This window comes from Morchella sextelata (genome assembly GCF_020137385.1).
Source record: "Morchella sextelata strain SCLS chromosome Unknown scls_7, whole genome shotgun sequence".
Classification (NCBI taxonomy): domain Eukaryota; kingdom Fungi; phylum Ascomycota; class Pezizomycetes; order Pezizales; family Morchellaceae; genus Morchella; species Morchella sextelata.
The window spans coordinates 637,686-663,521 of NW_025408622.1; the positions used below are offsets into that span (position 1 = coordinate 637,686).

The 25,836-nt window shown below is 44.9% G+C and overlaps 8 protein-coding genes across 8 annotated transcripts; 3 read left to right on the plus strand and 5 right to left on the minus strand.

Moving 5' to 3' along the window:
* On the plus strand, positions 1–1,927 carry H6S33_011851 (uncharacterized protein; the record flags this gene model as incomplete). Its single annotated transcript, XM_044843198.1, has 6 exons — positions 1–150; positions 230–323; positions 409–463; positions 520–1,187; positions 1,245–1,642; positions 1,712–1,927. 6 exons carry the CDS (start codon positions 1–3, stop codon positions 1,925–1,927), a joined length of 1,581 nt encoding a protein of 526 aa, XP_044695519.1.
* A 708-nt stretch (positions 1,928–2,635) lies between these two features.
* H6S33_011852 (uncharacterized protein) lies at positions 2,636–4,009 on the minus strand (the record flags this gene model as incomplete). The annotated part of the gene is made up of 3 exons (XM_044843199.1): positions 2,636–3,347; positions 3,415–3,917; positions 3,977–4,009. The coding sequence occupies 3 exons, from the start codon at positions 4,007–4,009 to the stop codon at positions 2,636–2,638; spliced, it is 1,248 nt and encodes a 415-aa protein (XP_044695520.1).
* A 725-nt stretch (positions 4,010–4,734) lies between these two features.
* H6S33_011853 (uncharacterized protein) lies at positions 4,735–5,516 on the minus strand (the record flags this gene model as incomplete). The annotated part of the gene is made up of 6 exons (XM_044843200.1): positions 4,735–4,766; positions 4,834–4,891; positions 5,009–5,103; positions 5,161–5,238; positions 5,300–5,386; positions 5,438–5,516. The coding sequence occupies 6 exons, from the start codon at positions 5,514–5,516 to the stop codon at positions 4,735–4,737; spliced, it is 429 nt and encodes a 142-aa protein (XP_044695521.1).
* Positions 5,517–6,023: 507 nt separating this feature from the next.
* Positions 6,024–8,999, plus strand: H6S33_011854 (uncharacterized protein; the record flags this gene model as incomplete). The annotated part of the gene is made up of 8 exons (XM_044843201.1): positions 6,024–6,123; positions 6,187–6,269; positions 6,333–6,466; positions 6,535–7,176; positions 7,272–7,393; positions 7,452–7,606; positions 7,662–8,580; positions 8,641–8,999. The coding sequence occupies 8 exons, from the start codon at positions 6,024–6,026 to the stop codon at positions 8,997–8,999; spliced, it is 2,514 nt and encodes an 837-aa protein (XP_044695522.1).
* Positions 9,000–9,289: 290 nt separating this feature from the next.
* Positions 9,290–9,726, minus strand: H6S33_011855 (uncharacterized protein; the record flags this gene model as incomplete). Its single annotated transcript, XM_044843202.1, has 5 exons — positions 9,290–9,292; positions 9,347–9,370; positions 9,424–9,506; positions 9,569–9,626; positions 9,691–9,726. The coding sequence occupies 5 exons, from the start codon at positions 9,724–9,726 to the stop codon at positions 9,290–9,292; spliced, it is 204 nt and encodes a 67-aa protein (XP_044695523.1).
* A 5,950-nt stretch (positions 9,727–15,676) lies between these two features.
* On the plus strand, positions 15,677–16,224 carry H6S33_011856 (uncharacterized protein; the record flags this gene model as incomplete). Its single annotated transcript, XM_044843203.1, has 2 exons — positions 15,677–16,099; positions 16,180–16,224. The coding sequence occupies 2 exons, from the start codon at positions 15,677–15,679 to the stop codon at positions 16,222–16,224; spliced, it is 468 nt and encodes a 155-aa protein (XP_044695524.1).
* Positions 16,225–17,867: 1,643 nt separating this feature from the next.
* On the minus strand, positions 17,868–20,499 carry H6S33_011857 (uncharacterized protein; the record flags this gene model as incomplete). The annotated part of the gene is made up of 6 exons (XM_044843204.1): positions 17,868–18,511; positions 18,614–19,538; positions 19,683–19,754; positions 19,837–19,977; positions 20,070–20,182; positions 20,295–20,499. The coding sequence occupies 6 exons, from the start codon at positions 20,497–20,499 to the stop codon at positions 17,868–17,870; spliced, it is 2,100 nt and encodes a 699-aa protein (XP_044695525.1).
* A 2,785-nt stretch (positions 20,500–23,284) lies between these two features.
* On the minus strand, positions 23,285–25,637 carry H6S33_011858 (uncharacterized protein; the record flags this gene model as incomplete). Its single annotated transcript, XM_044843205.1, has 3 exons — positions 23,285–23,338; positions 23,413–25,383; positions 25,557–25,637. 3 exons carry the CDS (start codon positions 25,635–25,637, stop codon positions 23,285–23,287), a joined length of 2,106 nt encoding a protein of 701 aa, XP_044695526.1.
* Positions 25,638–25,836: the final 199 nt, after the last annotated feature.

Here is a 25,836-nt window from a genome sequence, read left to right on the forward strand (position 1 = left end):
ATGGTGAAAGAAACAGAGTACTATGACACCCTTGAGGTGACGCCCACTGCCTCGGAACTGGAGATCAAGAAGGCGTACAGGAAACTTGCAATAAAACTACATCCTGACAAGAATCTTGACGACCCGACGGCGCCTGCTAAGTTTCAAGCTGTAAGGTTTCTTCCTATGTTGTGGAAGCGCTTTTATACTTGTCTATCTTATTAAAGTGCTTGATACTAACTCCGTAAAGATCAGCGAAGCGTATCAAGTACTTAGCAATGAAGAACTCAGAAAACAGTACGACAAATACGGAAAGGAGAGAGCTGTTCCAGATAGTGGATTCGGTACATGGCCCTTTGTCTGCATTTTCGAGACCCTGGAATTAGTTCATTGAGCGGTCCGTTTTACTAACACGAAGGTCGTTTACAGAGGATCCGTCGGAATTCTTCAGCATGATATTTGGTGGCGATGCGTTTGAAGATTGGTTTGTTGCCCTTTCATACATAACCACGCGCGGCTTCACTGATCTTGACGTGATAGGATCGGGGAACTCTCTTTAATGAAGGACCTTACCCGGACTATGGAGATAACCATGAAAGAGATGGAGGAGGAAGAAGCGGCAAGTGAAGAAGAAGCCAAAAATAAGGATTCTGAGATCAAATCAGGTTCTTCTTCCCCCGGGGTGTCTGGGGAGCACAAGCCCACAGAGCACAAGCCCACAACTTCTGATGAGCTTCATGCACCTGTTCCTGTCACACCAGATGGAACTACCCCAACGCCACAGGCAGCGGCTGCTACTTCTAGTTCCGAGCTACCAATACCTCCTACAAAGTCCAGTCCTACTGCTTCCAGATCCAGCACACCTCGTCCAAAAGGCGTTCCAACGAGGGCAATGCTCATGGACAAATCCGAAGAGGACCGGATGGCTGCTGAGGGCCTAACAGAGGAGGAGAAAGAGCTGAAGCGCAAGGACAGGAAGAAGGCTGGAATGACAAAAAAGCAGCGGGAAGCATTTGCTGCACTCCAGGCGGAACAGAGAGAGACTAGGAATAAGAGGGTTGAGATGTTGACCAAAAAATTGGTTGATCGAATTTGTGTTTGGACCGAGACCGATAAAGGTCCGGACACCACGCGCTCATTTAATGAAAAGACGAAATGTGAGGTTGAGAACCTCAAGATGGAGAGCTTTGGAATTGAGATCCTTCATGGTAGGTTACCGCGGCCAGGCTGATTCCTCGTGGATGGGGGCTAACGGTGGTTACTAGCTATTGGGTACACTTACATATCGAAGGGTGCATCTTTCATCAAGTCCCAAAAGTTCTTAGGAATTAGTGGATTCTTTAGTAGGTTAAAGGATAAGGGCAATATCGTCAAGGATACCTGGGGAACTATTTCCACCGCGATTGACGCCCAAATGACAATGGAGGAGATGGCAAAACTCGAAGAAAAGGGTGGCGACGACTGGACAGATGAGAAGAAAGCCGAATACGAACGGAAGGTTACGGGGAAAATCTTAGCGGCTGCGTGGAGAGGGAGCAAGTCCGAGATCCAGAGTGTTTTGAGGGATGTCTGCGACAGGGTTTTGAACGATAAGAACGTAAAGTTGGAGAAAAGAGTCGAGAGAGCGCATGCGCTAATTATGATTGGTACTATTTTCAAAGCCGTAAGCATCCCCTGATAACAGAACCCCTGTTTCCTGTTTTAGGCATGGGCAAGTATTAACTTTACATAGGCCGAGCGTGATCCCGATGAAGAATTCCCCGAAGGGGTTTTCGAGCAACTTGTCGCTGATGCTGCAAAGAAAGAAAACGATAAGAAGGATAAGAAGGGCAAGGCAAAGGAGGCTGAAGCCAAAAAAAATGCTCCCACAAAAGGCAGCCCTAGTAAACCCAAGAACGCTTCATCCGAGGAAGCGTCCGAGGATGTCAACATGCGACCACGAACGTAATTCTAGGGGTGGGTGTGGGGAGAATAAATTGTAGACTTGTCGAGTTTGCTGATCGACTATGTTGTGGAGTGATCACCTCTCTGTATTGTCAGGCCCGGATGTTAAAATTCGGTGATAGAGTATTGGGGTGTCTTTTTTGTAATTCGTCGCAGCGCCGGCCTCATTTTTCTACTTTCATCATCTCTTATCTTTTTATTCCTTCCTTTGCTTTCTTTCCACTACTTCGCTGGGAGTTTTATAAACCGGAGGGACTCTTTTATTTTATTTTCTCCGAGTAGTCTCGAATATGCTTGCCTTGTGCTTCTATACCCTTCCCTTACTTACTATATACTTACTGCGACAGTACCTACTACCGGTAGCATAATAATTTTCACTGCTTTTATCTAGCGCCAAGACCTTGAACCCTGAGTGCTTCTCACCAGGTTAACTTTAAGTGGGTTGCGACTTCAGGGTTAACTAACATGGGTGACCTTGACATGTGAGAATGCGTGACCCATGTGAAGGTTAATAATTTCACGACTAATCACTCGGGCCTGGTACCACCCATCGACAGCAGGTCATCTCAGCAAAGTATTCCAACAGGTCTCAATTTTATTGCCCTTGCAATGATCCACCTTTTATATATGTAGTTGGGTCAAAGAGCTATCATATTTCACGATTATAGCGCTGAGGCCAATTTTTATCCCGAAACAGATATGTCTCGAAGTCCTAAAATTCTTCCCTCAAAAATTCCCCCACTCCCTTGAGCCCAGCTTTCAGCACCTGCGTTCCACAGCAATATCCAATTCTAAAATACCCTGCAAACTCTTCGCCATGCCCAAAGCACACCCCACCTGGCAGAAACATGATCCCCTTTCTCTCCAGTAGTTCTTCACAAAATCTCTTATCATCCACTGTTTCCCCATCCTTCCTTTCAAACTTTACAAATGCTGTAGTCCCGGCGGTAGGCTTGATATACGAGGCGTTAAATTTCCCGTCACTAACCTCAGGCACCCGGGTGATGAAATCGTCGAGAATATTTAGGTTTGTATTGCACAATGCTACATTTCGTTCTAGGATCTTCGAGACGACGCTAGGAGAGAGAGCGTGTGTTGCCATTGTATCGTCAAGTTGTGATACAGAGATGGTATTATAGTCTCGTGCACTGGCGCAGGCGTCGATTACCTTGTGTTGGCGAGCGGCGATCCATCCCACACGTAAGCCTGCGAGCGAAAATGCTTTAGACATGGAGCCAGTTGCGATACCATGATCATAAATATCAATGATAGATGGCGGATGTGTTGAGGTGCCCAAAGAATGAAATAGAGGGCGATAGACTTCATCAGAAAGAATTGGGATATTGCCAGAACCTTTAGCGAGATTGACGATCTTATGGAGTGCGTCAGAAGGGAGAAAGTTCCCAATAGGGTTATTGGGGTTACTGGGTGCGATTGTATAAGTTAGTATCAACGTTTGTTTTGTGTAGTAAGGCGGGTGGTCAATCGTACTTGATAATGATGAGCTTAGTTCCTCCGGTTCCATCCTCGCTGGCTGGCCTGATGAGCTTCTCCAATTCCTCAAGATCGGCTGTAAATCCGTTTTCCTCCTTTAACTTCCAGAGCTCCACCTCTGCACCTAAAGACTCTGGCACGGCATAGAGCTGCTGGTAAGTCGGATACATGCAAATAACATGGTCACCAGGCCCTACGAGGGTATATAACAGCAGAAAGTTAGCTGCGATAGCCCCAGGGGTGATCAGAACGTTGTCAACTGGGAGCTTTCCCATAGGAGATGACGAAGAGTAGAGCTTTGTAACATTTTCACGAAACTCGGGGGAGCCGCGAATGTGCCCGTATCCCAGCTTCCTTTTTAGTAGTTTATTGAGGGATTCCTGAAACTTATCTTCGCCTGAATCCGACGATGATAATAAGGAAAGGTCTGTGAGAGAGAAGGAATCGCAACAAGTCTCGGCGATATTATAGGTTGCAACAGTCTCGTATCTGTCCATCCACTGTAGCGATATATATGAGTAGGTAGCTTCATCAACGGGTACAATGATTGAGAACTTACTTGTTCAACTGCAAAAGGCTCAATCTTCACCATCGTTATTATTTTCACACTTCTCTCGATCTTTGCGGGGGTATCGGGGATTCAAAGCTGTGGAAAATACGACGGAAGTTTACAAGAAGTAGATACGATCTTATAAAGGATTCGTACGGAATCGTGAGTCAAACGCCCGTATCGCAACCCGTTCTAAGTTCTAATACTCTTCGGGCTTTCCGGTCTACTAATCCTTGGTTGTGTTTCTAGAAGTTTCTCATATTCTCCAAGATGGAGCCAGATGGAGAAGGTCCGCAGAGTGCACGTATTGAATGGAGCGATTTATGCATAACGAAGGTACTGCTTACTTCCTTACTTTGGGGACGTGGATTAATTATATCTGGACATAGTCTAGGGGGTACTAGGGGTCGTCGCTATCACGGCTACACCTTCGCCTTGGGGTAACAGCGGGGTTAAAAAGCGGGGAACTCGCCGTACTTAAAGCAAAAGTAGGAGGACTAGGCACAAAACGAGATCCAACAATGATATAAATAAAATAAAAAACAGCAACCCTCACTGCTTTTTTTCTTTCTTTTTTTTGGTTTTGCTTTGATATAATCTCGTCCCTACCGAATATAAAACTGAAAGGCTCGTGCTGCAATAAACTGGTTTAACTCCTAGAGACAAAGGGACAAACAATCTCATTGACACACTCCCTTAAAAACAGCATTTGGGAGTGTCAACAAGTATTGAATTTGGAGCTATGATTCAAAGACAAGGGATATCGATTATTCTTGAGGCCGGGTTGGGTCTTCATCGGCTGGGAATTAAGTATCGAGTTAGTATATTATTTGAATTTTGACTGTGAGTATTAAGGGTATATTTACGCAATAGAATTCCCTGCTGAATGACAGCTTTGGGATCCGGACGGTGGGCAAGTTTTTCCTATAGTCGTGTCAATAGAGAACGGATCAAGATATGTCTGAGCTCGTTGAGGCGGGCCGGAACTCTGCACGAGGGCATCCACCCCAAATCTAAATTATCCATCTTTTGAGTACAAACCTTGAGATTGTCTTCCAACATGGACCGTTCCAATTCCTTCTGATGTGCCACTATACCTGGAGCGACAGCATTGGCATTGACAGGAAGAATATTGCCTAATTGATAATAAGTCAGTAAATATTCGTTGGGTATGATACATAGCTAGCACATACGCTGCACAAGATCCTCTTTCTCCGGTCTCTTCGCCAGATGTTTCTTTAAAGCATCCTTGGCCATAGCTGTTTCAAGGTCTGTTGATCGAGATAGATTAGTGAAGTTATTAATAACAAAAAACTTAAGCTATGTCATTACCGTGCTGAACCTGTTGAATAGCAGGAGCTCCAGTATGCAAGATGTGGCGTTCTTTGAGCTCTTTCTCGTCTGGGCGAGCCTTGAGAGCTATTTGATGTTAGGCCAGTTATCACCCCTGATGATACAGTGCTTGCATACCCTGCTCTAAGGAGTTCTTGCGCTCCTTGATAGGAGAAATGGGGGTAGTATCTGGGGAGTTGGGAGCTTCTTCGGACATAGCTATTGATGTTGTGGGAATGAGATGGATTGGGACTGAAGGTAGATGGAGGGCGATGAATGGGTATCTTATGGGTTGTGAGTTGTTTGTTGATGCTGATTTGCAAGTCTCGTGGTTTTGCTGGGCCCCTCACTATTCACTCGTCACTCGCCCGTTTGCGGGGGGGCGCCATGCATGATCTGGCCTGGCGCGTCAGGCTGCGTCACTCATTATGGCAATAGGGTCCAATTGCCTTGACGATCACTTCCGCTTCGGAAGAAGATTGAAAAGCCATAAAATTTGATTTTGAGGCCTGTTCTACAAAAACTACTCCATTAACAAAGATGCAATCGAACAAAGCACGGATGAACGTGAATCTGTGATAATCACGTGAGAGCACCTACCACCTCACCCCTGTCGTGTATTGTCGCGTAAACCCGTGGAAATCAACGGTCGATTGGCTCGGTCGCGTTTTACTCACGTCCTCTATCACCCTCGAAAGGCCACTGCCACACAACATTTCTAGAAATGTGGCTACTTGAATGTGAAGGTGAAGTTCTCGCTGGTAAGAAACTATGGTTGAAGCCTGGCAAGAAGTATGTCCTAGGCAGAGTTCCGTCTGAAGAAGGTATGAGGTTTTGAGTGCCATAATTAGAAGGGTGAGAGCATTAGTTGACTCCTACGGGGCTAGTAAATCTGCCGATGCCCTCACAAAAATCAATATCCAGGATTCATTTGGTCATCGAGGTTGAAATGGTTTCAGAGGGTGATGGGGTAGCTTCTACAGCCACAACCTAACATGACATACTTTACTAACTGAATGTTTGTTCCATTCAGCTGAAGTTACACTATCGTCCAAATGTTCTCGTTCAAGACTGTGGCACCAGACATGGAACCAGACTCGATGGCGAAGAAATGAGAGATCAGACCAAGACATTAAGCGGAGACGAGCACTTTCTTCATCTTGGGAAGTATGAACCAGGCTTTAGGTAGAATTCATCTTCCATACACTTAGAATCTAGCTCACAATAACATTTAGGCTGTTTTGGGAACCTGTTGTTATCTCTTTCTCTCTTTCAAGCAAAGAACGCAAAGATATTAAGAAAGCAATGAGACCTTACCAAAAGAAGGTCGAAATTCTTGATATCAAAACAATCGGCGGATATGTTCCAGAAACTACACATGTCATTGCGACTAAACGTAACACCGCTGTGGGATTACAAGCGCTGATAAACGGAAAACGTATAGTCACGCCCGAGTATCTTGATGCTATCGTCGAGGCCAATACCCCGAGAGATGATGATCGAGTGAAAGGGTCGCCCTTAGAAGTAGACTTTGAAGGGAATTGGCCAAACCCGGAGAGCTACCTTCCACCGCGCACTAACGAACCTAAAGACCGAGAGCCTTGGAGATTTAGACCGGATAAGAAGAGGAACTCTCTGTTCGAAGGCTATACTTTTATAGTTTGCGAAAGGGTTCAGTATGAAAACTTTTTAGGTCCGATCACGGACGCACATGGAAAATTAGAGATGTTTGATCTGGAACCGAAGAAGACAACAGCTGAAGAATTGGTACAGTTCGTGAATAAACGAGAGAGGGGGTCGCAAGTTGTCATAGTCAGATTTATCGGAAAGCAGGATCCGGAATGGGTAAATCAACTTTCTACAGAAGTACAAGAAATGTATGACTCCAACAATCCAGTATACACGATGATTTCAAGGCATTCTTGGAGATGAATTTATCTCCGATGAATTTCTTTGACTAATATTATCATAGGCTGGGCTTTCGTATGATAGAGCAAAACGAATTCTTGGATATTATCCTAATGTGTGATACGAGCCGTTTGAGGCTGCCTCTTCGAGAGCAACCTACAAATTTGTTAGCTGATCCCGGTCAGGGTCCGTCTCCCCTAAGAATTCGCCCCATCTACGGAAACATTAATATTCATAAGATTAGTAGAAATGACTCTTTCCACTCGTATCCCTAATAATCCACCCTCTAAATCAACTCTTACGCCAACGAAATCGAATATGGAAATACTAGAGACTACTGCCCCCCAGATGCCAATTCCATCAGCCATGGTTTCCGGACGTGGACGTGGAGGTGGAAGAGTAGGATCCCTATCAAACCCTTCTCTTAGCATCAACTAACATGTGGGAATCTCAGGCTCGGACTCGTCAAACAACGCTTGACCCATTTGCAATCGATCCATCGGAATTCAAACCACCCCCAGTCCAAAGCCTATCAAGTACTACAAATCAAAAGACGGAGCTACAGGATTCTGGGGCTAGAGTGCCCTCACCTCCTGCACGCACTCAAGCTTCTTTTCAGGTCAAAGAGACTGCTAGCCAGAGTTCAGTAAGGCAGACACGCCAGACACGCCAGACACATCAAAGCCAGAGAATTTCCGATACACCTATAGAAGAAGAAGATGATGAGCGAATGTCCGTATCGACTACAGAGTCGAGTACTAGATTACCTGCCCCCCCATGCGTTGTCATTGTTGATCGAAAACGCCCGGCTGCAATTGAGGGTCCGGAATTTGATATAATGGACATGCTTCCTGGGGCTAGAGAAGTGAAACGGCGGAAGATTGCAGAGGAAGAAGAGCGGATCCGAAGGGGGGAAACAATAATGGAAGAGCCTCGCGAATCCATACCACCAACGGACGAACCAGCTGAAGTCGTCAAAACGCCGGAGCAAACACCTCTGAAAGGCAAAAGTAAGAAGGCTCTAAGTGAGAAAGAGGATTCATATGTTGCAAGAGCTCGTGAAATCAAACAACAGGAAGAAGAAAAAGCTAGAAGAGCAAGGGAAGAGGAACTAGCGGCGATGGATGGTCTTGAGGTTGAGAAGATGAGAAACTTGGCTATCGTAGAGGTTATGGAGATCAAGCCAAGGACCGATAAACCGATTAGAGGCGTATATGGTGATGATGGCGATAGATGGGATGACAAGTGGAACGGGAGGAAAAATTTCAAGAAATTTAGAAGGCAAGGAAGGGGCGGAGGCATGAGGACTATGAGGGGCAGCGTAATGGTGAATTTGGTTGAGCACAAAGGGAAGGACTATGGGATTGGCGACGGTAAGATTTTCCACACTGTTTTTTTTTCTCTCTGGGACTTTGCTAAGAAGATATCTCAAGGCTACTGGGTTGATGATGAAAGTAATAAATCAACAAGAAAGACGGCTCGGGAAACGGCGTCAGTGCTGGTTAACGAAGACAGTGGAGACTCCGATAAGGGTGATACTCAGTTTCGACCTGCCCCCACTAATTCAGCGCGATCTACAAGGCAGACACAAACGCAGGCACACACCCAAGCCTCAAGCCAAACGGTTTCTATAGCGGATTCGCCTTCTCGAGGAATAAAGAGGGGCGCATCTGCTGCCAATTTAGGTAGGATGGGTGTTGGAAAGAAACAGAAGACTATGTTTCTGAAGAATGAGAGCGAAAGCGAGGACGAGAGTGAGGACGAATTGAAATTCAGATTTAAAAAGAGATAATTCTCAGGGCTAGGTTTTTCCTAGTCGACTCTTTTTTAAAATAGAGGATTTAATACGTCTCCACGACATATACACATGTAGATAATGTGCCTGTGCTCGGATCCTATGATAGGAATTAACGGGATGTTCTGGTTCGACTATATTGACCTAGATCCCCACTTTACGCTTTCTAACCCTGTGAAAATGCTATTACCTACGTACAATCCAAATTTACATAAATATTCTTTTATTGGAACTAACGAAAAGTATATTGTTCCATAGTTTCAAATTCTTTTCTTCCTGTCTAGATTTCACTGGATGAGATGAGGCCAAACCGTGTCATTATAGTTGGAAGGGATGAGGCCTACCGATATCAAATACCGTATATGAGTCTAGTATAATTTAGTTTTCGATACAAGTATCTAATGGAGCAGGATTCACTGACAATATCATCAATGTTCTTATTTCTCAAGATCTCTTGCCGCGCGTAATCATGCAGCTCCGACCTTGTCACAGGGTCATTGACACCTTTTACCCCCATCTCACATAAGAACATGCGTTTTCTAGCTATAGTCTGGGAGATATCTCACGTTTTAATGCTCGCAGTATATCTCGCCATAAAGATAGTACTCGGGCTCTCTGGATAAACTACACAAATTCCGTTTGGGTTTCAGTAAGCTGCTTAATATCAGGGATTGAATGGTCTACGCACGTGTTTTAGACTCGGCACTTTGTTTCCAGCCACCATTGTGGGCAAGGAACTCTGGAAAAGAGCCCGTAATGTGGAGCGCATGAGGATTTTTTTGTTCGGTTGTTGAGGTGACGTCGGGACGAGCCGCGGCTAAAACCCTTGCTCTACCCTAACAAAATGTTCTAGCTGTGGGGATAAACGATAGACGAATACATGTACAACGGTATGGTCTTCTATTAAACATATCAATCCTCCCGCTTCCATCTCAACCTTTTTTAGGGGCTTCGCAGCAGATATGGAACTTCTTGGCAAAATCCTGTGGCCATGTTTCATCACAAGGTATCACTCTGTCCTTGCATGCAGGCGCATCGAAACACCTGTCATCATGATACACCGTAACATAGTACTAGTGTTGAACGGTTTGTTGAATGCTTTATTTCGGTGTAGATTGTGCCCTATCCAACTACGATTAAATAAACCTACTCTAGCCTACTCAGGAAGTCGGTCCATTCGGGAAGTCTCATGAGTGCGCCTTCTACTCAAGGAATAAATATAGGAATGGCGCCAGGATTGCGCGTATACCCAGTTCCTCCGGAAAGAGCCCAACCCGTTTACGGAGAATACAATACTGTATATGTCCAGCTCATGGAAAGCTCCCTTGATTAGCCCCATCTCACATTCATGGTAGAATTTTTATTATTTGAACAGTTGGTGGTCAAAGATTCACTACCACTACCATTGCCACTACCACTATCACTATCGCTACCACGGGACTCCAAAGGGTGATTGTCCTTGAGGTCTGACAGCAATGCCAGTCGAGTTTGTATGAATTTGCCTGCTATAGAATTTCCCCTGTCAGGCAGGTCTTAATCCAGAAACAAACTGCAGTAACTAAGGCATCATGGAACTTCGGGAATTGACCGACTTTCTCAGTGAGCCGGAACAGACTTCACTGTCTGGTATAAGTTCAACCAGTCTGTTGCATTACGAGACTAGACTCGGAAGCTATAACTCAAGATCCTATAATATCTACGAGCTGGTGAGGCCTTTTTAAAGATAGGTGGGCGAAGGAGGGGACAACGGTGAATGTTGGTGGCGTAGATGACTCCCATGTATGAATGAGCGTTTTGTGGTAGCGGTGGACCAAAGAGCCGTTGGGTGTAATGCATAGTTGGTACAGACGAGGAGAGATCGAGAGGTTTCTGAGAGAAGAGTTGTCTCCTGAAATAAATGAAATATAGGTATACGTTCATTACGCTGCTGCGTTTATAAAAGACTTTTCTTTGGAACCTTAAGATATTCTAACGATTATCCCAGTTGTATACCTATATATCACACAGTATATATATGTCTTGAGTGGAGGCAGGTACAGAACTGTAACTCGGTCAGTGAAGATCTCGACAGGTATCAAAAGCCAGACACTTGCTTAATTTTTATGAAAAGATACCTTTCCGATCTGTTGAATGGTAGAAGCTGACTAATAGAAGTAGATCTTATTAGTAACGATGAGTAAGACTATACATACTACAAGTCATCTGATAAGGTCCAGTTTCTTGTAGATACATGTACTAAGGAAATGATGTGTATTCAGGGGATGTCGATCACCAAACAAGGCCCATCATCTACGCGCTCTACAGAGAGAAAACAAGTACTAGGGGCCCAAAATGATATGGCTTTTTGTGCCAAACAAAATTCTTGAATGTAATGTGCGTAGGGGCCGGTCATGGCAGGAATAAGATAAGCCGTCATGAACTATCACTCGTTCGAATCCTCTCTGTATTTCTTTTAGCTTAGAGCACTGCCGTGTCGTTTAAGCATCAACAATCAAATATAAGGTTGTGTTATAAGAGTGATAGAGTCACTATGTTAGAGTATTGGCGTTGTCAATTGCTTTTTCGCCTCGAAGACTCCGCTCTCCAAATTTGGGGCGGAATTTTATTACGCTAAGATCGTCAAGTTCCGTTAGAGATGAGGGAAGGAAGGAAGGCGGTTAAAGTTAACAGTTTGGTTATTTGCTTGTGTGTAGTCATGATTTATTGGTAGAAACTATTAGTATCATGTGAACGGGGGCGGATCTCGTGATTGGTACCTTGTACATAGTTTAGTTCATCTTACACCTGATTGCGTACATGTGCGTAGAGAATCGTCTTCTTAACTTCAATCAAACGGCGCACGCAATTAGGACGCGAAAATAAACCAAGTATCTACAAATGCACGCAAGCCCTGGCATAATATAGTACTGAATGGGATATCCGCCAAAGTAACAAAATCTAAGGCTTGTGGCACAACTGATAACGATTGTTAGGAAGGTAAGACATTACGTATCAGATCATGGTATGCTTTTTTTTAAAAAAAAAAGAGGTGAGTGTGCTTCTCTGATCAGGTTGTTAATAAAACCGGCATACACAACGTAACACTAATCTCACCCTAGATCTCCCTGTAAAACGGTCCAAACCGATAGGCCGGATAACTCTCACCGAAAAGAAAGAAATTCTAGAGTATGGAGGGTTATCATCCAGAGATGTAACCATAATTGCTGGGCGGTTATCTGACGGCGATTGACAGTGGTAATAGATCAGATGAGCAATATATGTCGATGGTAACGATTTCGAAGTAGATACACCATTTTTGAGATATGACTCCTTAAAGAGGAATCTAGGAATTAACTAGTGCCATCCTTTAACAGTATTGATGAGCACCTATTGATATAGATTACGAAGACCTTTGCACTCTGGTTGAAGTAGCAAGGCATACAAAGGCGTCTTTTTCATTTTTCGTCGATCTTGACTTAAAAACCATACGTACACTAATACTAGGCATTAATATTTGTGCGTAACATATTGGCATTATCGTGACAGTTATACGGCACTGGGGCGGGTGTTCTCGACGTGTATTTGCAAGCAATGGGCTTGATCGCTGTTGATGAATACCGAGATGCCATGAGATTGACTCTGGTAAAGAACATTCCAGAAAATATATTATTCCGGACCCAAAATATAAAAGGAAGAATATGACGTTCCAAACTTTTGGTGAGTGCCTTACAATTTTGTCCCATTTTTGGCGCCTAGTTTTGACGGTGGTACAAAGGAAGTACAAGATCGTTTGTGGTGGTGCAAACAGGCATGTTAATGGCGGAGCCAGGTGTTGAGGTACAGATGAGATGAGATGGACGGTAATACCGTCCTTGGACCGGATGAAAGCGAGGCCGTCTGCAAATGTCTCCAGACACAGTATTACTTTGATCCCCGCCAAGGCTGGCTTCATAATTCCTTGGCCGGTCCAGTAGTACCAATGGTAACGACACAGTTTTGCAAAATATACAGTTGTACTCCCAGGAACACTAGTAAAACGCCTTGATTTACATGGACCATTTGTAGACCGGAAAAAGAGTATATGCTAGCTAATAGCATAGTGCCTTTACAGGAAATTCATTCAATAGTTTCCTCCGTGGACTCTTCTCCCAACAAAGGTAAAATAGCTTTCCTCCATCAAGAGAAAGATCAAGTCTTTGGCATGACTCAAACTCCAGTTATGACCCTTCCCACAGCTGAATAGGTGGTGTTAGACCTAACCCTGACGTTGCTTGTGCTTAGGGTTCTTGTCGCAAATGATGTAGACTCTACCCTTTCGGCGAACAGACTGTAAGGCGTTTTGCAAGGCAGTCAGGCAAATGTTTACCTCACAACCCGGAGAGGGCGAATATTCAAAATCAAAAAGTAACGAGAGAAAACACAGCAATGTAGGTACAAGATTATGGGGAGGATAGGGCGGGAGATTATGGTACCTTACAGCCCTCACACAGCTTCTTGACTGATGACCGCACTTTCATCCCTCGCTTTTGCTGTTGCTGAACGACATTCCATGACACTCGTGAGCCCAGGAAGGGAAGAGTCAGAGAGGGAATGAGCGAAGTGGAAAAGAATTGTCTGTTGGAAGCGATCCGTGGCAAGGTAGCAATTGTAGCGGGGGTAGACAGTGACAAGGTGGTGGAGCGGAGGAGAAGTGAGAGACGAGCAAGAGGCGCTCCGGAAGCGAATAACGACATGATGAAATAATCAGCCTCCTGGTCGGTGTCGGAGGTGTTGAATAGTAGCTGTCGCTGATGGGATAATTCACTTAATGCTGTTGTTGAGTTGAGCCAAGTGAAAAAAATTAGAGGTCGCGATGGTAGGGCCTGGTCCAAAGTCACCACCATAGCAACCAAGGTACACACTTACCATCACGTGAATCTAGGTAGTAACAATCTCAACGTCAAGCTTTCTAGGTTTCAAAATGACAGTCGTTGAAGTGTATCGTCATCCTTCTTATCGACCATCCACAAAAAAAATATCAACGCAATGACCATCTAAACATCTATTCTATTTTATACACTATTTTTCTGACTCAAACCCTTGCACGCGTTACTAACCCCATGTCATTTGTACAGTACCAGATCCTTTGCATGCATCTATTCCTGTTCAGGCCAATGGCCAAGGCGAACAATAATCCCAATGGGGGCTGAGTCTGTAGTATCAGTATGGTGGCTGTCCACAAACTCTTCTTCCTCTTGAAAACTATTCTCTTAGGACTATTCCACCTATTCCTTTCTAGCCCTCGCTAACTTCCACCAATCTCCTTTGTGGATTGCTTGCATTGCCCTAACATCTTGTACTCGGAGTATACCCACCACTCCATTCAGACATCCTACCTCCCCACCCATATAGTACTACTGCTGCATATCATGCAATGTCCGTTATTTACTCCTTATCCCTTCCCCCGGGTAGGTCCCAAGTTACTTGGCCGTTAATAAGAGCTTCGGTAGATTTAAACTCAAGTTTGGTTTAGCCTGGTATAAGTTTGATCATTGAACGAGAGAATAAAACCACTTCTCTGTATCCGTGCTCAGCCGTGTACTATGCTCTGGTCCGCCTCGAATAGTACAGGGGACTTTACGCACCTCAATCCCATTATTGTCACAATTCTACTTAGACAGCCCCGAGATCATTGGTCGATTTTTTCCATACCCGCACGTGCCTGCGTCAGTAATGGCATTCGCAAGGCACAAACCCTTCATGGTTTGCTCGCTTGAATAGTGTTCGAACACCATATGCAGCTCCATATGACCTTTGCGTGGTATGAAGCCCAAGACAGAATAGATACACACAAATAGATGGCTATTAAGTGGTACCAAGTATCTGCGGATACCAGCAAAGAGCCCTAGACCCCCGGTAGCTGTATGTACAATGGACTGCAGCCGTTTTTTCCTCACCCTCTTCCCCTACCAAGACATCATCTAGTCTCACGCTACTCAACTTTACTACTTCATATTAGACTCAACCTGGGATGGTCCAGTCATCCACGACGAGTCAACGTTGATTCCCAAATCTGGCCCCAGTTATTGATTGTGTTACACTATTTGCATCATTGTAGGCTTGGTTTAGGGCTCGAGGTGGTTTGTTTACTCGACATCGGACGAGCCGGCGGAGCATTGTACTTCGGTATTAATATATGGCAACTCTGAATCGATAGACTCGAATCTATCCATTATCCTTTAGACATAAATACCCGCTTGGATTTCCTCATTTTCGATCGATATCATATTACAATCCTACAACATCGAACAGAAATCTAAAAGAGCTCGAAATATCATTCTATCAGCCATATTCATCCCAATTTACTTTGCCCCAATTCATTTCATCTCAATTCATCTGATCTCATTTCATATCAATTCTATCAATAAACCTACATTGAAGATATCATCATGCTTGACGAAATGCCCGCAGAGCTGCTCCTCAATATCCTGTCTTACCTAGACAATTTAGACCCTGTTTCCCATGCTAGCCACGCTCTTTCTTTGTCTACTCGAGATTTCAAGACTCGAACTTTACGCACTCGTTTAGCAAATATTAAACACATTGGGCTTTTGATGAAGATATGGACACCGCCATCGTTCTTCAAACCGCGAGAAGGAAGCCCCGCTTGTTCCAAAGGAAGCTATATCACTCGACCACAGGATCGGCTCTACGATATGCTTTGTGATCCATATATGGTCGTGAAGGTTGAGGAGTATCTAGACAATCTGGAAAAGAAGGCTCGAGCGGCACAAAAGATAGCTGGTCATCTTTTGACTATGATGTCTTTCGACACGGATGAAGAGCAACATTCATATGCTACAAAGGTTGTCATAGAGTTATGGTCAGCTCAATCACGCTATGGGCATGATGTTGATGGACGTTGGTCAGATATCAACGATGAGTGCGGATTGCAAGAAGTGCATGTTCGAGATAATTATGTTACGGATTTACCCTCTGATATACAAGAGGCAATGATTACAGCATATAATGCGTTGGCACAACGTCTACAACCTCCATTCTACTCTAGTAGTCGAAGAAGTCATGGAGGTAGAATTGCAGAGGGAGAGGGGATGTGGCTGTATAGGTTGATTGTTAAGGTAAGTCCCTTTGAACTTCAAACTAGATAGACCGGCTTCGTAAGACTTAAATTTACTTACGCCTTTTTCTGTGGTTTTAGGAGGGAATGGAAATAATTCTAGCACTGCTTGAGCAAAAGTGTTAAATTCTTATACACATTCTCAAGGGCCTCGGTTTTGCTCCAAGATGGAAAGAATACCAACAAGAGCCTATGGTACGTAAAGGTTTATATGTATGGAGACTATGTTTTTTCTTTCTTTCCTATTTTCAGAACGTTCACAAGACTTTAGATTTCTTTGATTGTTTCATGACGGTCGTAGTTGTTATCTGCTTCCCTTTCCACAATTTCTGAATCCTTAGCCTTATGTATCGTCAGTCTTTTTTACGTTTATTGACTTTGTTTCTTTTTCTCGATGATTTGTCTTAGATATCACTGCTCTCTGGCCAGCCTTGAGTTCTTAGACCAATAAAATAACAATACACCCAATGCAGATCTATAGTGAAAAGAACTAATTACGTCAATAAAGCAAGTTTTTTCTTTTAATTTAACTGTATTACAGATCATCAAGAGGAAAACATATTTAGAGCCAGTATTTCCTTACAGGGGGTGTCGGGGACAGGGTTGCGTGCGCCACACAGCCTCACTCGACTAAGGTATGTACAATGCAAATGCAGCGTGTTATCTTTATACATATCAGATATGATGTCGGTGATTGAGTACCGATTTCCCTATGGTTTACTTGACAAAGTGAAGCGGATAGCACTATATGTATGTACATGTACATGTATGCATGTGGTGCCCACGCATTATTCATGTAGGACACAAAATCATGTATTATCACTCGTGCTAGCCGCTGGTTAGGCGTTTTCCCCAGCAAGCAACGCTAGTACTACTACTAAAAGAACAGGCATGTGGACTGCAGCCGAGTTTTTTGTTTCCTCGATTTGATAGACAAGGCTCCCCCAATACTTACATATATGTACCTGCATGTATGTAGGCATCGAGAAACAAAAACGTGCACCATAACTGTCGAAGAAGGCACACAAGTGCAGTTCTTTGCCTCTTTTCTGTGGTATGTTTCCGCTACACAAAACCAGGAAAAGGTGTGAGTGAGGCACGATACTATTACCGATATGTTCATGTAAGTACATGTAATCAAACATCCGAGGTGAATGCCCATGAAGGCCTCATAAAAATCCTTTGATCCTGTTGTACTTCCCGAAAACTTTATCTGACCCCTCTTACTGTGCAGGCTGTGCCCAATGTCATTGAAGGAATGCAAGTAACGATATGACAATGAATTTATGTATTAGTGCCGTGGTATTTCAACAAATGAGACGGTGGCTTGCATAGATATAAATGATATTGGACGAAATATGTGGGTTAGCTGTGGAAAGAAAAGAAAAGAAGCACATTGTTCAGCTCACGATACAAATCCCCAAAAAACAAAAAAGAACAAAGAACAAATAAAAAAATCTCTATATATAAACGCAAGGAAATTTCCAAAGCTACGCGTAGGTAACCATACTAATCTGTCTATTGAAATCTGGGTAGGGTTTGAAAAAAAGAAAACAGGAGGGTTAAAAAAAGTAAAACATAACAGGGCGCGGAAACCTGGTTAGGCAACAGCAGCAGCTCGTTCTGCAACATCAGGCCAAGTCGCTCCGAACGGGGTGAAGGCTTGTACAGGCCTCTGTGCCACCCCACCATTGTGCAATGGTTACACAAAGCAACACACACTGGATGTAACGTGCCAAGCCACACTCCCAGGTGATACTCAATACCCACTATTCGATCCTCTTTTTCCCCTCCTCCAAGTGAATAAGTCTGATGTTTCCCCCGCTAATACTAGAGCCCCGTTCACGGCCAACACCGGCTCCACTACTAAAGTTACCCCTCTCTACCCACTTTCCCACGATCTTGTCTTTCTTGGCCTTACCCAGCGCCTCGTTGTATCCATCCGCTGCAAATCCCGGCACGTTCAACTTGGGCCAGTTGACATAAAGCATGCCGTGATTCCAAATGAAGCTGGCGGCCCACAATCCTACAGCAAGCCAGAAAAGCGCAAAGATTCTGATACTGATCAGACCGCTTCCAGTTGGACGGGGCAACACAAAGGCTGCAAATACAAGAAACATTGCAGCATAGAGGATATACGGTATACTTTGAATCAGAATCGGGCGTCGATCGACAAAAAGGAGAGAGGAGGAGATGTTGCTGCTTGTCGATGGCAGGTACACTCCCAAGAAAAGATCATAGGCATCCTGTCTGGGTCCGTCGGCAAAGTTATTACGGATGTACCGGGTTATCGAATTTGATAAATCTGCGAGTGCCCCGGCTTTTGTTCGCACCCCCGTTCTGGTAAAATCCGTCTTAAGCGCTCCAGTTCCGGAGTAGGCTCGGCTCACAACATCGGCGTTGTCAGCCCACGCTAGAATCAAATGTCAGCCATAATCCAGCCAACCACCAGATACCAGCCGTCATAATCATACGACAAAATCACAAAGTCAACGTCAAGAAAATCGAGCCTTACCATTTCTAAACATCACTTCAAAATTTTCAAAATCGGCAGTATTTTCCCCTTTCTGAAGCACTCCCAAATCGATCATCTGACGATTTAACGTCCACCTGGCCAATACGCTTTGCACGACATTTGTCCTATCCAAACAATCCATGCAGTTCGTCCTTACAACGCTCTTTTGGTAGTTTCGCACAGTGTTTGTTGCACCGCCCTCGATGGAGTGGAAATAATGCTGCTCGTGCAATCCGTCACCCAATTTGTCGATCAATAACTGGACCCTATGCCATTTCATTCCTCCACATTCGTGGTGAAAATCGAAATAGATATAATGCAAGCGGTCGACTAGCTTTGCATTTCCCATGGGTTCAATCTCCCGGAACCTTTCTGACGTTTTCGAGGAGCTCTCTCTACTCTCTGTAGGTGAAGTAACAAGCATTTTGACCATGTTCTCATAGCCCGCCTTGACTCTTTCCTCGCGTCCTTTCTGATTGACTAGATTGACCATATAATTGTCGCCGTATAGCCGGATCTGCTCATCAAAATGTTTCCTCGCGGAGCTTTTGGCCAATTCCAAGCTCTTAAGATGAATTTTAGGAGTGTACTTTATGTTGTTCACCTCCGCCCAATAAACTGGAACACTTCCCCTTGTTTGCACATAACTGAGAACCTGGACGCTCTGAGAACCTTGTTTGCCAGCCATAGAGCTCTGGTCGTAACCCCCAAGCCCACCCGAAGTGTCACCCAGAATTACAATTTGTTCCGTTTCATTGTAGTTTGCCACATTTCCGGCTTCATCAACTCCGCGAGTGAAGTATCGTGTACCAGCACGATGACGAGACTTTCGCGTGATAAGAACAAAGGTTAAGCTGGTCGACTTAATCGTGACCGTGCTAACGTTAAGATAACCGAAAAACACTGGAAGAATATAAGGGTCCACCTAGTCAAGTTAGCATGGTTAAGCCCAGGATGTGATTCCAAGTTTGGTTTAGTCTTGCATCTTCCAATCGAATGTCTGGGAACGATGCTCGTGGGATATGCAGGATTTATGTGGGGTAAATATAGATAAAATGTGTTGTCTTACAGCAGGATTGGAACTTCTCATGTCAATGAGATCCGATTGGACATGTCTGTTCCAGAAGAAACGTTCATCCGCCTAGCCAAAAAGAAAGAAAAAAAAATCAGCGTTCAACCCTCAGCTTTGTGGGGGTACTTAGGACAAAAGCTTTCAATCATACCCTTTGCCAAAGTGGTAGCGAGGTATTTGCCGTAGACTGGCGCTGAAATGAGTTCGTGAGGTCAAACGAATATGATAGATACATCGGCCCGGTACGCAAGTGCGTACGTAAAAGCGAAAGGTAGGTGTCCTCATCGGGATCCTATGAGAATGAGAATTGACATTAACATAACTGCTCAGCTATAAGGGTTTGTTCTGGCCCCTAGTACTCAAAAAACTTAAACCATGACATACGTGTAAATGCCTATCTTGCAATGGTAAAAACTCGACAGCTTGAACTTTGTACACAGAATGACCGCGGATGCGTCCGACAAGTAAGGCTTTTGTAATAATGATTATATATTTATCTAGTAAAAGAGTCAGCTCGAGTGAAACCCTCAAGCAAACATTCCCTAATTACTGAAGCTCAAGCACCCAACCCAGGCTCGGAGGTGCTAACTGCTGCAGAGAACTACCCACCAAGACGCAAACGGATCATGCCCATAATTCCTGCAATGCTTGTTACCCGCTTTCCTTCAGCTTTCGGCGATTCGACCAACCGCATATCCCCAGAGGGACGGTCTATGACCAGAGCGGGGGCATTGGGAGACGAGGGGGACCGGAAAGTGTACTGCGAGGCTGAGGCAGTGACATTGATGTCTCGAAAAGGATTAACGGAGGCCATCGAGGCTGTATTATTGAAGAAAAGCTGCTTGTAAAGGTTTTGTAAGAGTTTTGAATTCGCTGGTTTATCAAACTTGCAATGAGAACAGAAGGGAAAGGTTGTGATTTTTCGGTTGAAGAGAAAGGTTGCTATTCTCCGGTGAACATCTGGCTTTACCTCCTGTTGTTTTGGGACGGGAGGGAGGCTGAATCAGGGTCTGGCTTAGTCAGTAATCTTAGCGTCTTGAGTTCCCGCTGGAGCTGCGCTGCTTTAGAAGCGGCAGGTACACAAGTTAGGTTTTACTTTTCCATATGACGGAAGAATCTTTGGTGATGGTCACAGAGCGACTTGCTACAGGTTTAAGCTTTAGTGAACAGGCTCCATCTTCTAACGAAAGAACGAGATAGATAATACTTGGCGCTAAGGTAGTAATGTTGCAATTGGCTAGACTCTTCGACTCTCCACCAATCAAAATCCACAAACGTCTATCTCAGGCTTCAGCTTTAGCATGTAGGTAAGTGCTTGCTGTATTTACATCATGATCTTTTGGAACCATCTTGACCGGACGTATCCTGGAATTTAGTTCAACACACGACTATCTATTTGCTGCCTACGAATTAACCCTAAGCTCAAGCATGCGCTTCAATTAAGGATTCTCAGTTGCTAGACCTTATTTCTTTACAGAACTATCGATACAATTGGAACGATACCGAGCAGCAACAAAATTTGGATCGAGCATTCAGGATTCGAATTTTGGGCCTCAACTAGCTCAAGCACCTTAATACATGTAGTGATCGACCTATCATTGGACTAGGATAGTATCTCCACTGCCTTATCCATAGGTACCTAAACCGAATCGAACTCTCCTACTCCCTTCTATGTGTTTTCTCTCCGACCAGCTGTCGAATCCACTGTTGCCGCGTACTAGAGAATTATTTTTTAAAATGCCTTGGGGTGTCGTCCATTGGCATACGGCAATCGGTTCAGCCATTGCTGCATTTCCAGCGCGGGTCGCGTCTGTCGCCAAACACGGCAGTAGAAGCTGGCACTTGCAGTCAGTTTCCTCAAATGTCTCTCGGATTGATTTATGTATGTATCCTCGAGGTTCTCGCGGCCCTTTGGGGCTAGAGTATGAGGAGTATGAGGTTATGTACGGTCGCGTAGCCTATGACAAAATTGTCGGAGAAGCGGTTGGAATTAGAAGCCATTTATCTCTTGCACTCGGATACAATCTATTCAATAGAATTGATCCAACTAAAAGGCTTTAACCCTAATATTGGAACATGCGGGGTAACAACTTCGACTGGTGCGGGATAGGCGGGGATATAGATTGGCGTGGAGAGAATTCCAGGTTCAGGTCTCTGGGTCCCGCAGTGGCCCACATCACTGTATAATCACTAATATAAGTGTCCCCAAAGGAGCAGGTCTACACTTCTGGGAGTTATCATATGTGCCAAGACATTACAGCACAATGTCTCACCTAGCAAGATTGAAAACCACAGACGATCAACATTGATTTATTGATAATTCATTTACGATCAACATAAGTAGATAGGGAAAACTTCAAGACGAAAGCTGTGCTATGAAATAACAATAAGGAAAAAAAGATAATCTAAATCCTGTAGCTCTAAGTCTTTACGAGTATGCGTGTAGGTACATGTATGTACACCTACTGCTGGAAGATTGCTCAATTCGTAGATCACAACTACAGCATTAAGTGTTGAGAATCCAGACCGCCATCCATGACACGGCCGACCAGACCACATCACTACCCGATGTTACTTTAGAATCACACTTCTTGACAAAGAATTACCAAATACACTTCACTTCTTTGAAATTGTCACAGTTTATGACTCATATAAGTCTGACCTCTGTGGGGAGATCAATATGAAACATAAATGTGAGTAGCCTCGTATATTTGTTCTGCAAGGCTTGCTATAAGGCTGAAAAAGTACTGGAGATTTGATTACTAAATACAGAATTCCCGTGACCTATGCATAAAACATCACTCGATGGTACCTGAAACGATTGGCCCGGTGAACCCCCGGCTAGAACACTAGTTCAATGGGATTCCAGTACCACGCAATGCATTAATACCGTATACCCGATACTATAACAATTCTCAACCGTATCATCATTCTGGGAGCTTAATGGTATGCTGTCAAATAAAATATCAAGTTATAGTTACATCAGTTCTGGACACCGTCGGTGAAGTGTTTTGTTGAAAGGTCGATTGTTTATCATTAGTTTACCCGCTCAGTTTCCCGAAAAATGGCAAGGATCTTTTAAGATCTGGAACTGAAGATAACACTCTCCAAGGGTATCTGGGGAACCAGATCATGAAAGAGACTTTAGTCACATAAAATCACTCGAACTTACACCAGTGAGGATAGTGTGGTGTTCCATAAAAAAAAAGGTGGTTCTAACCCTTGAAAAACGCTTTATAAACCAAACAAGCCATCTCTATTCCACGTTTCTGCAACACTACCATACCAACAAAGCAAGTTAAAAGAAGAGAGAAAAAATGAACAGAAGATAAAGAAAAAAGAACGGTTTAAGACAGGGGATATTCTACAAGTCCCATTTCTCCACATCCTTTCAATGCCTATAACAACCTTAAACCCAATCCGCTCCACCCCTAGCTAGTAGTAGCAAGCTTTCTTTTCGGGAAAAGAAAAGAGGAAAGAAGAAGGAAACCACATATCGCTTTTTTATGTAATTCCAAAATGGAAGTAGAGAAATCACTTGTTAGAAAAAAACAATAGGAAACTCTAGATATTATCTACCCACAGGCAAAACCAACCACTTAGTTTTGTTCCTGGACCCTCAAGCTCTGAAGTCTTGCCTCCGCTGCAATCACCTGTAGTTTTCACGTCAATCAGCATTCTACCCTTCACAAAAAAAATGACCGCGATTTCTAGAAAGAAAACTTACATCAACTGCCTGTTTCACCTCCAACAGCAACCTGGCCTCCTTCAGCCAGTCATTTGCTAGTTTCCTTGACCATCCGCTCAGCTGGTTCATCTCTCTTGCCGCACTGTCAATATCGCCCTCCTCTAAGAAAGTCTCCGTGCGGGTCAAGATGCTCTCAACATCATTTCCTTGTGCAAGTCCCTGCTTTCTGAACAGCACCTTGCTCAGCAACCAGCTTGATGCGTGTCCTGCAAAACCGGCGTCTTCCGGAAGAAGGGCAGCTTTTCGGACCTCTTCTGCAACACGGCGGAATCGGTCGACCAGTTGGGTCTGTGTAGGTACACCCTCCTGGTATGCACGGGGGTTTATGGACGCAATCGCAGCACTGACCACCTCATCGTCACCTGCAACCTCCTTCAACGCTGCGACCTCACGCAAGAACGGCTTAGGCTGCTCGGGGGACTCGTATGCTGCACGGACGGCCTCAAGGGCAACATGCAGTTTCTGTGTGTTTAGGTTTGCATCAATGATGTCGGCCCATGAAGTCGAAAGTTTGCTTAATTCGTCAACGCTGTTGGTCAGTTCCTGGAGCTTCCCAAGTCTGCCGTTACGTTCCGTCTCAACGCGCTCTTCAATCTCGCCAATGAACTTTCTCTTCATCTCGATTGCCTGCTCAAGAAGCTCATTACGAAGACGTTGCTCGGCAATTTTGTGGGAGCGTTCCAGCTCGTTGCCAAGACGTTCGCGGTAAGATTGGATGATCTTCTCGCGCTCGTGCTCGAACTCTTCCTTCCATTTGTGCTCTAGGTCTGATACTTCGCTGTTGACCTTCGACACGAGGCTCTGGGCAGCAGAAGCAAATTCAACATCCTTGCTTTTGAGCTTTTCTTCAGTTGCCTTTTCCAAGTCACCTTTGATGGTTGCAATTTGCGCATTCAAGTGCGAAAGCTCTGATTTGGCAGAAGAAATAACATCCTCGAACGATTTGGCGCTACCGCTGTTATTAACAAGGGAAATGATGGTGTTGACCACTTTAACGAGATCCTGTACTACGGGGTCGTTGACACTTCCCATCTCTACAGGGCTAATGGAATAGTTGCTCCCGCCGTTCGCCTTTCCAGAATTTGTAACAGCCTCAACCTTCGTCGAATCCTTGCCGGTTGGCCCTGCCTTTTCACTTAGAACCGTGGCCTCGGCAGGCTTCTGCTCTGATGCGTTCGCCTTTGGTCCCCCGGTCAATTCGGCCCGCTCCGCCTGCTGATCCTTGGTCCCCTTTGCAGAGATATGTGGGCCATGCTTGCCTACATCTGTGGTCTTTGGCTTCTCTTCCTCGTGGTTTCTCCATGTAGCACCCGATGAGCGGGGGATTGTCACCTTTGGTAGGTCCTGCTTTGCCGGAATAAGACGGCTCAATGCATTGGGGAAGCGCCTGCGGAATTCACGCTCCTCAAAGTAAAGGACTGCCTCTTCTCCGAACGGAATATATTCCGTGAAGAAATCATGGAAATTGTCCGACTTGAGCGAGTAGAATACCCCACCACCGAATGAAAGCCCAGTCAGTAGTGTGAGAGTAATAATAAAGTTCCGGAACTTGTGTGTCTTCTTTGCTGGCTTACCACCCGGCGGCGGTGGGGGTACAGAGTCTGAAGCTGGCTTGACCGGTGGAGACGGCGGTGGAGCAGCTGCGGCAGCAACAGGCTTCTCGGCCGGAGAAGAGGGGGTAACAGTTGCGGTCTTCACGGCAGGGGAACTTGTGGGTGTCACGACAGGCGGTGCAGTCTGTGTCTTTGGTCCTGCTGGGGTCGGCGGTACTACCTTAGTGGGGGAACTCGGTGAGGCACTCGTAGGTGTTACGGGGCTCGCAGACTTCCTCACGGGCTGGGGCTCAGAGAGCGGTCCCTTCGAGCCGATGCCATTTCCGGGGGTTTTGATTTCGCCGGGCTTTGTAGACGTGGGGGTTGATTGAGGGGATTTGATATCGGCCAGGTATCGCTATGTGGAGGGAAACAAGGAAAGAAATTTTCAATTTCGGGTCAGCCCAGCTGTAACAATCTCTTGATCTTGACATTCAACACAACTCTCTGTATCTGGGGTATTGAAAATGATAATCTCTCTCCTCCCCCACACGGGGATGGGGGATGGATGGTGGGTGGTGAATAACGAACCTGCTGCTGCTTCAGCGCATACTGGCTTCGTGCGATATTTGCAATTGCCCTGGCGGGAGCGGCGGAGGACAGGCGCAACATTGCAGGCCGGCCTACTCTAGGGGCGGAGGGATGATGAGGGCACGGGGGGGAGGGGGGATGGAGGGGGGTAGGTTAGGCCTGAGATAAAACGGGGGTGGTGGTTGAATGTGACGATTGAATTAGGAACTGCGTTCACTACTGTACTCTGCTCTAGAGTAGATATGATTTGATTGATTGATAGATTGATTGCCGCGGGTGG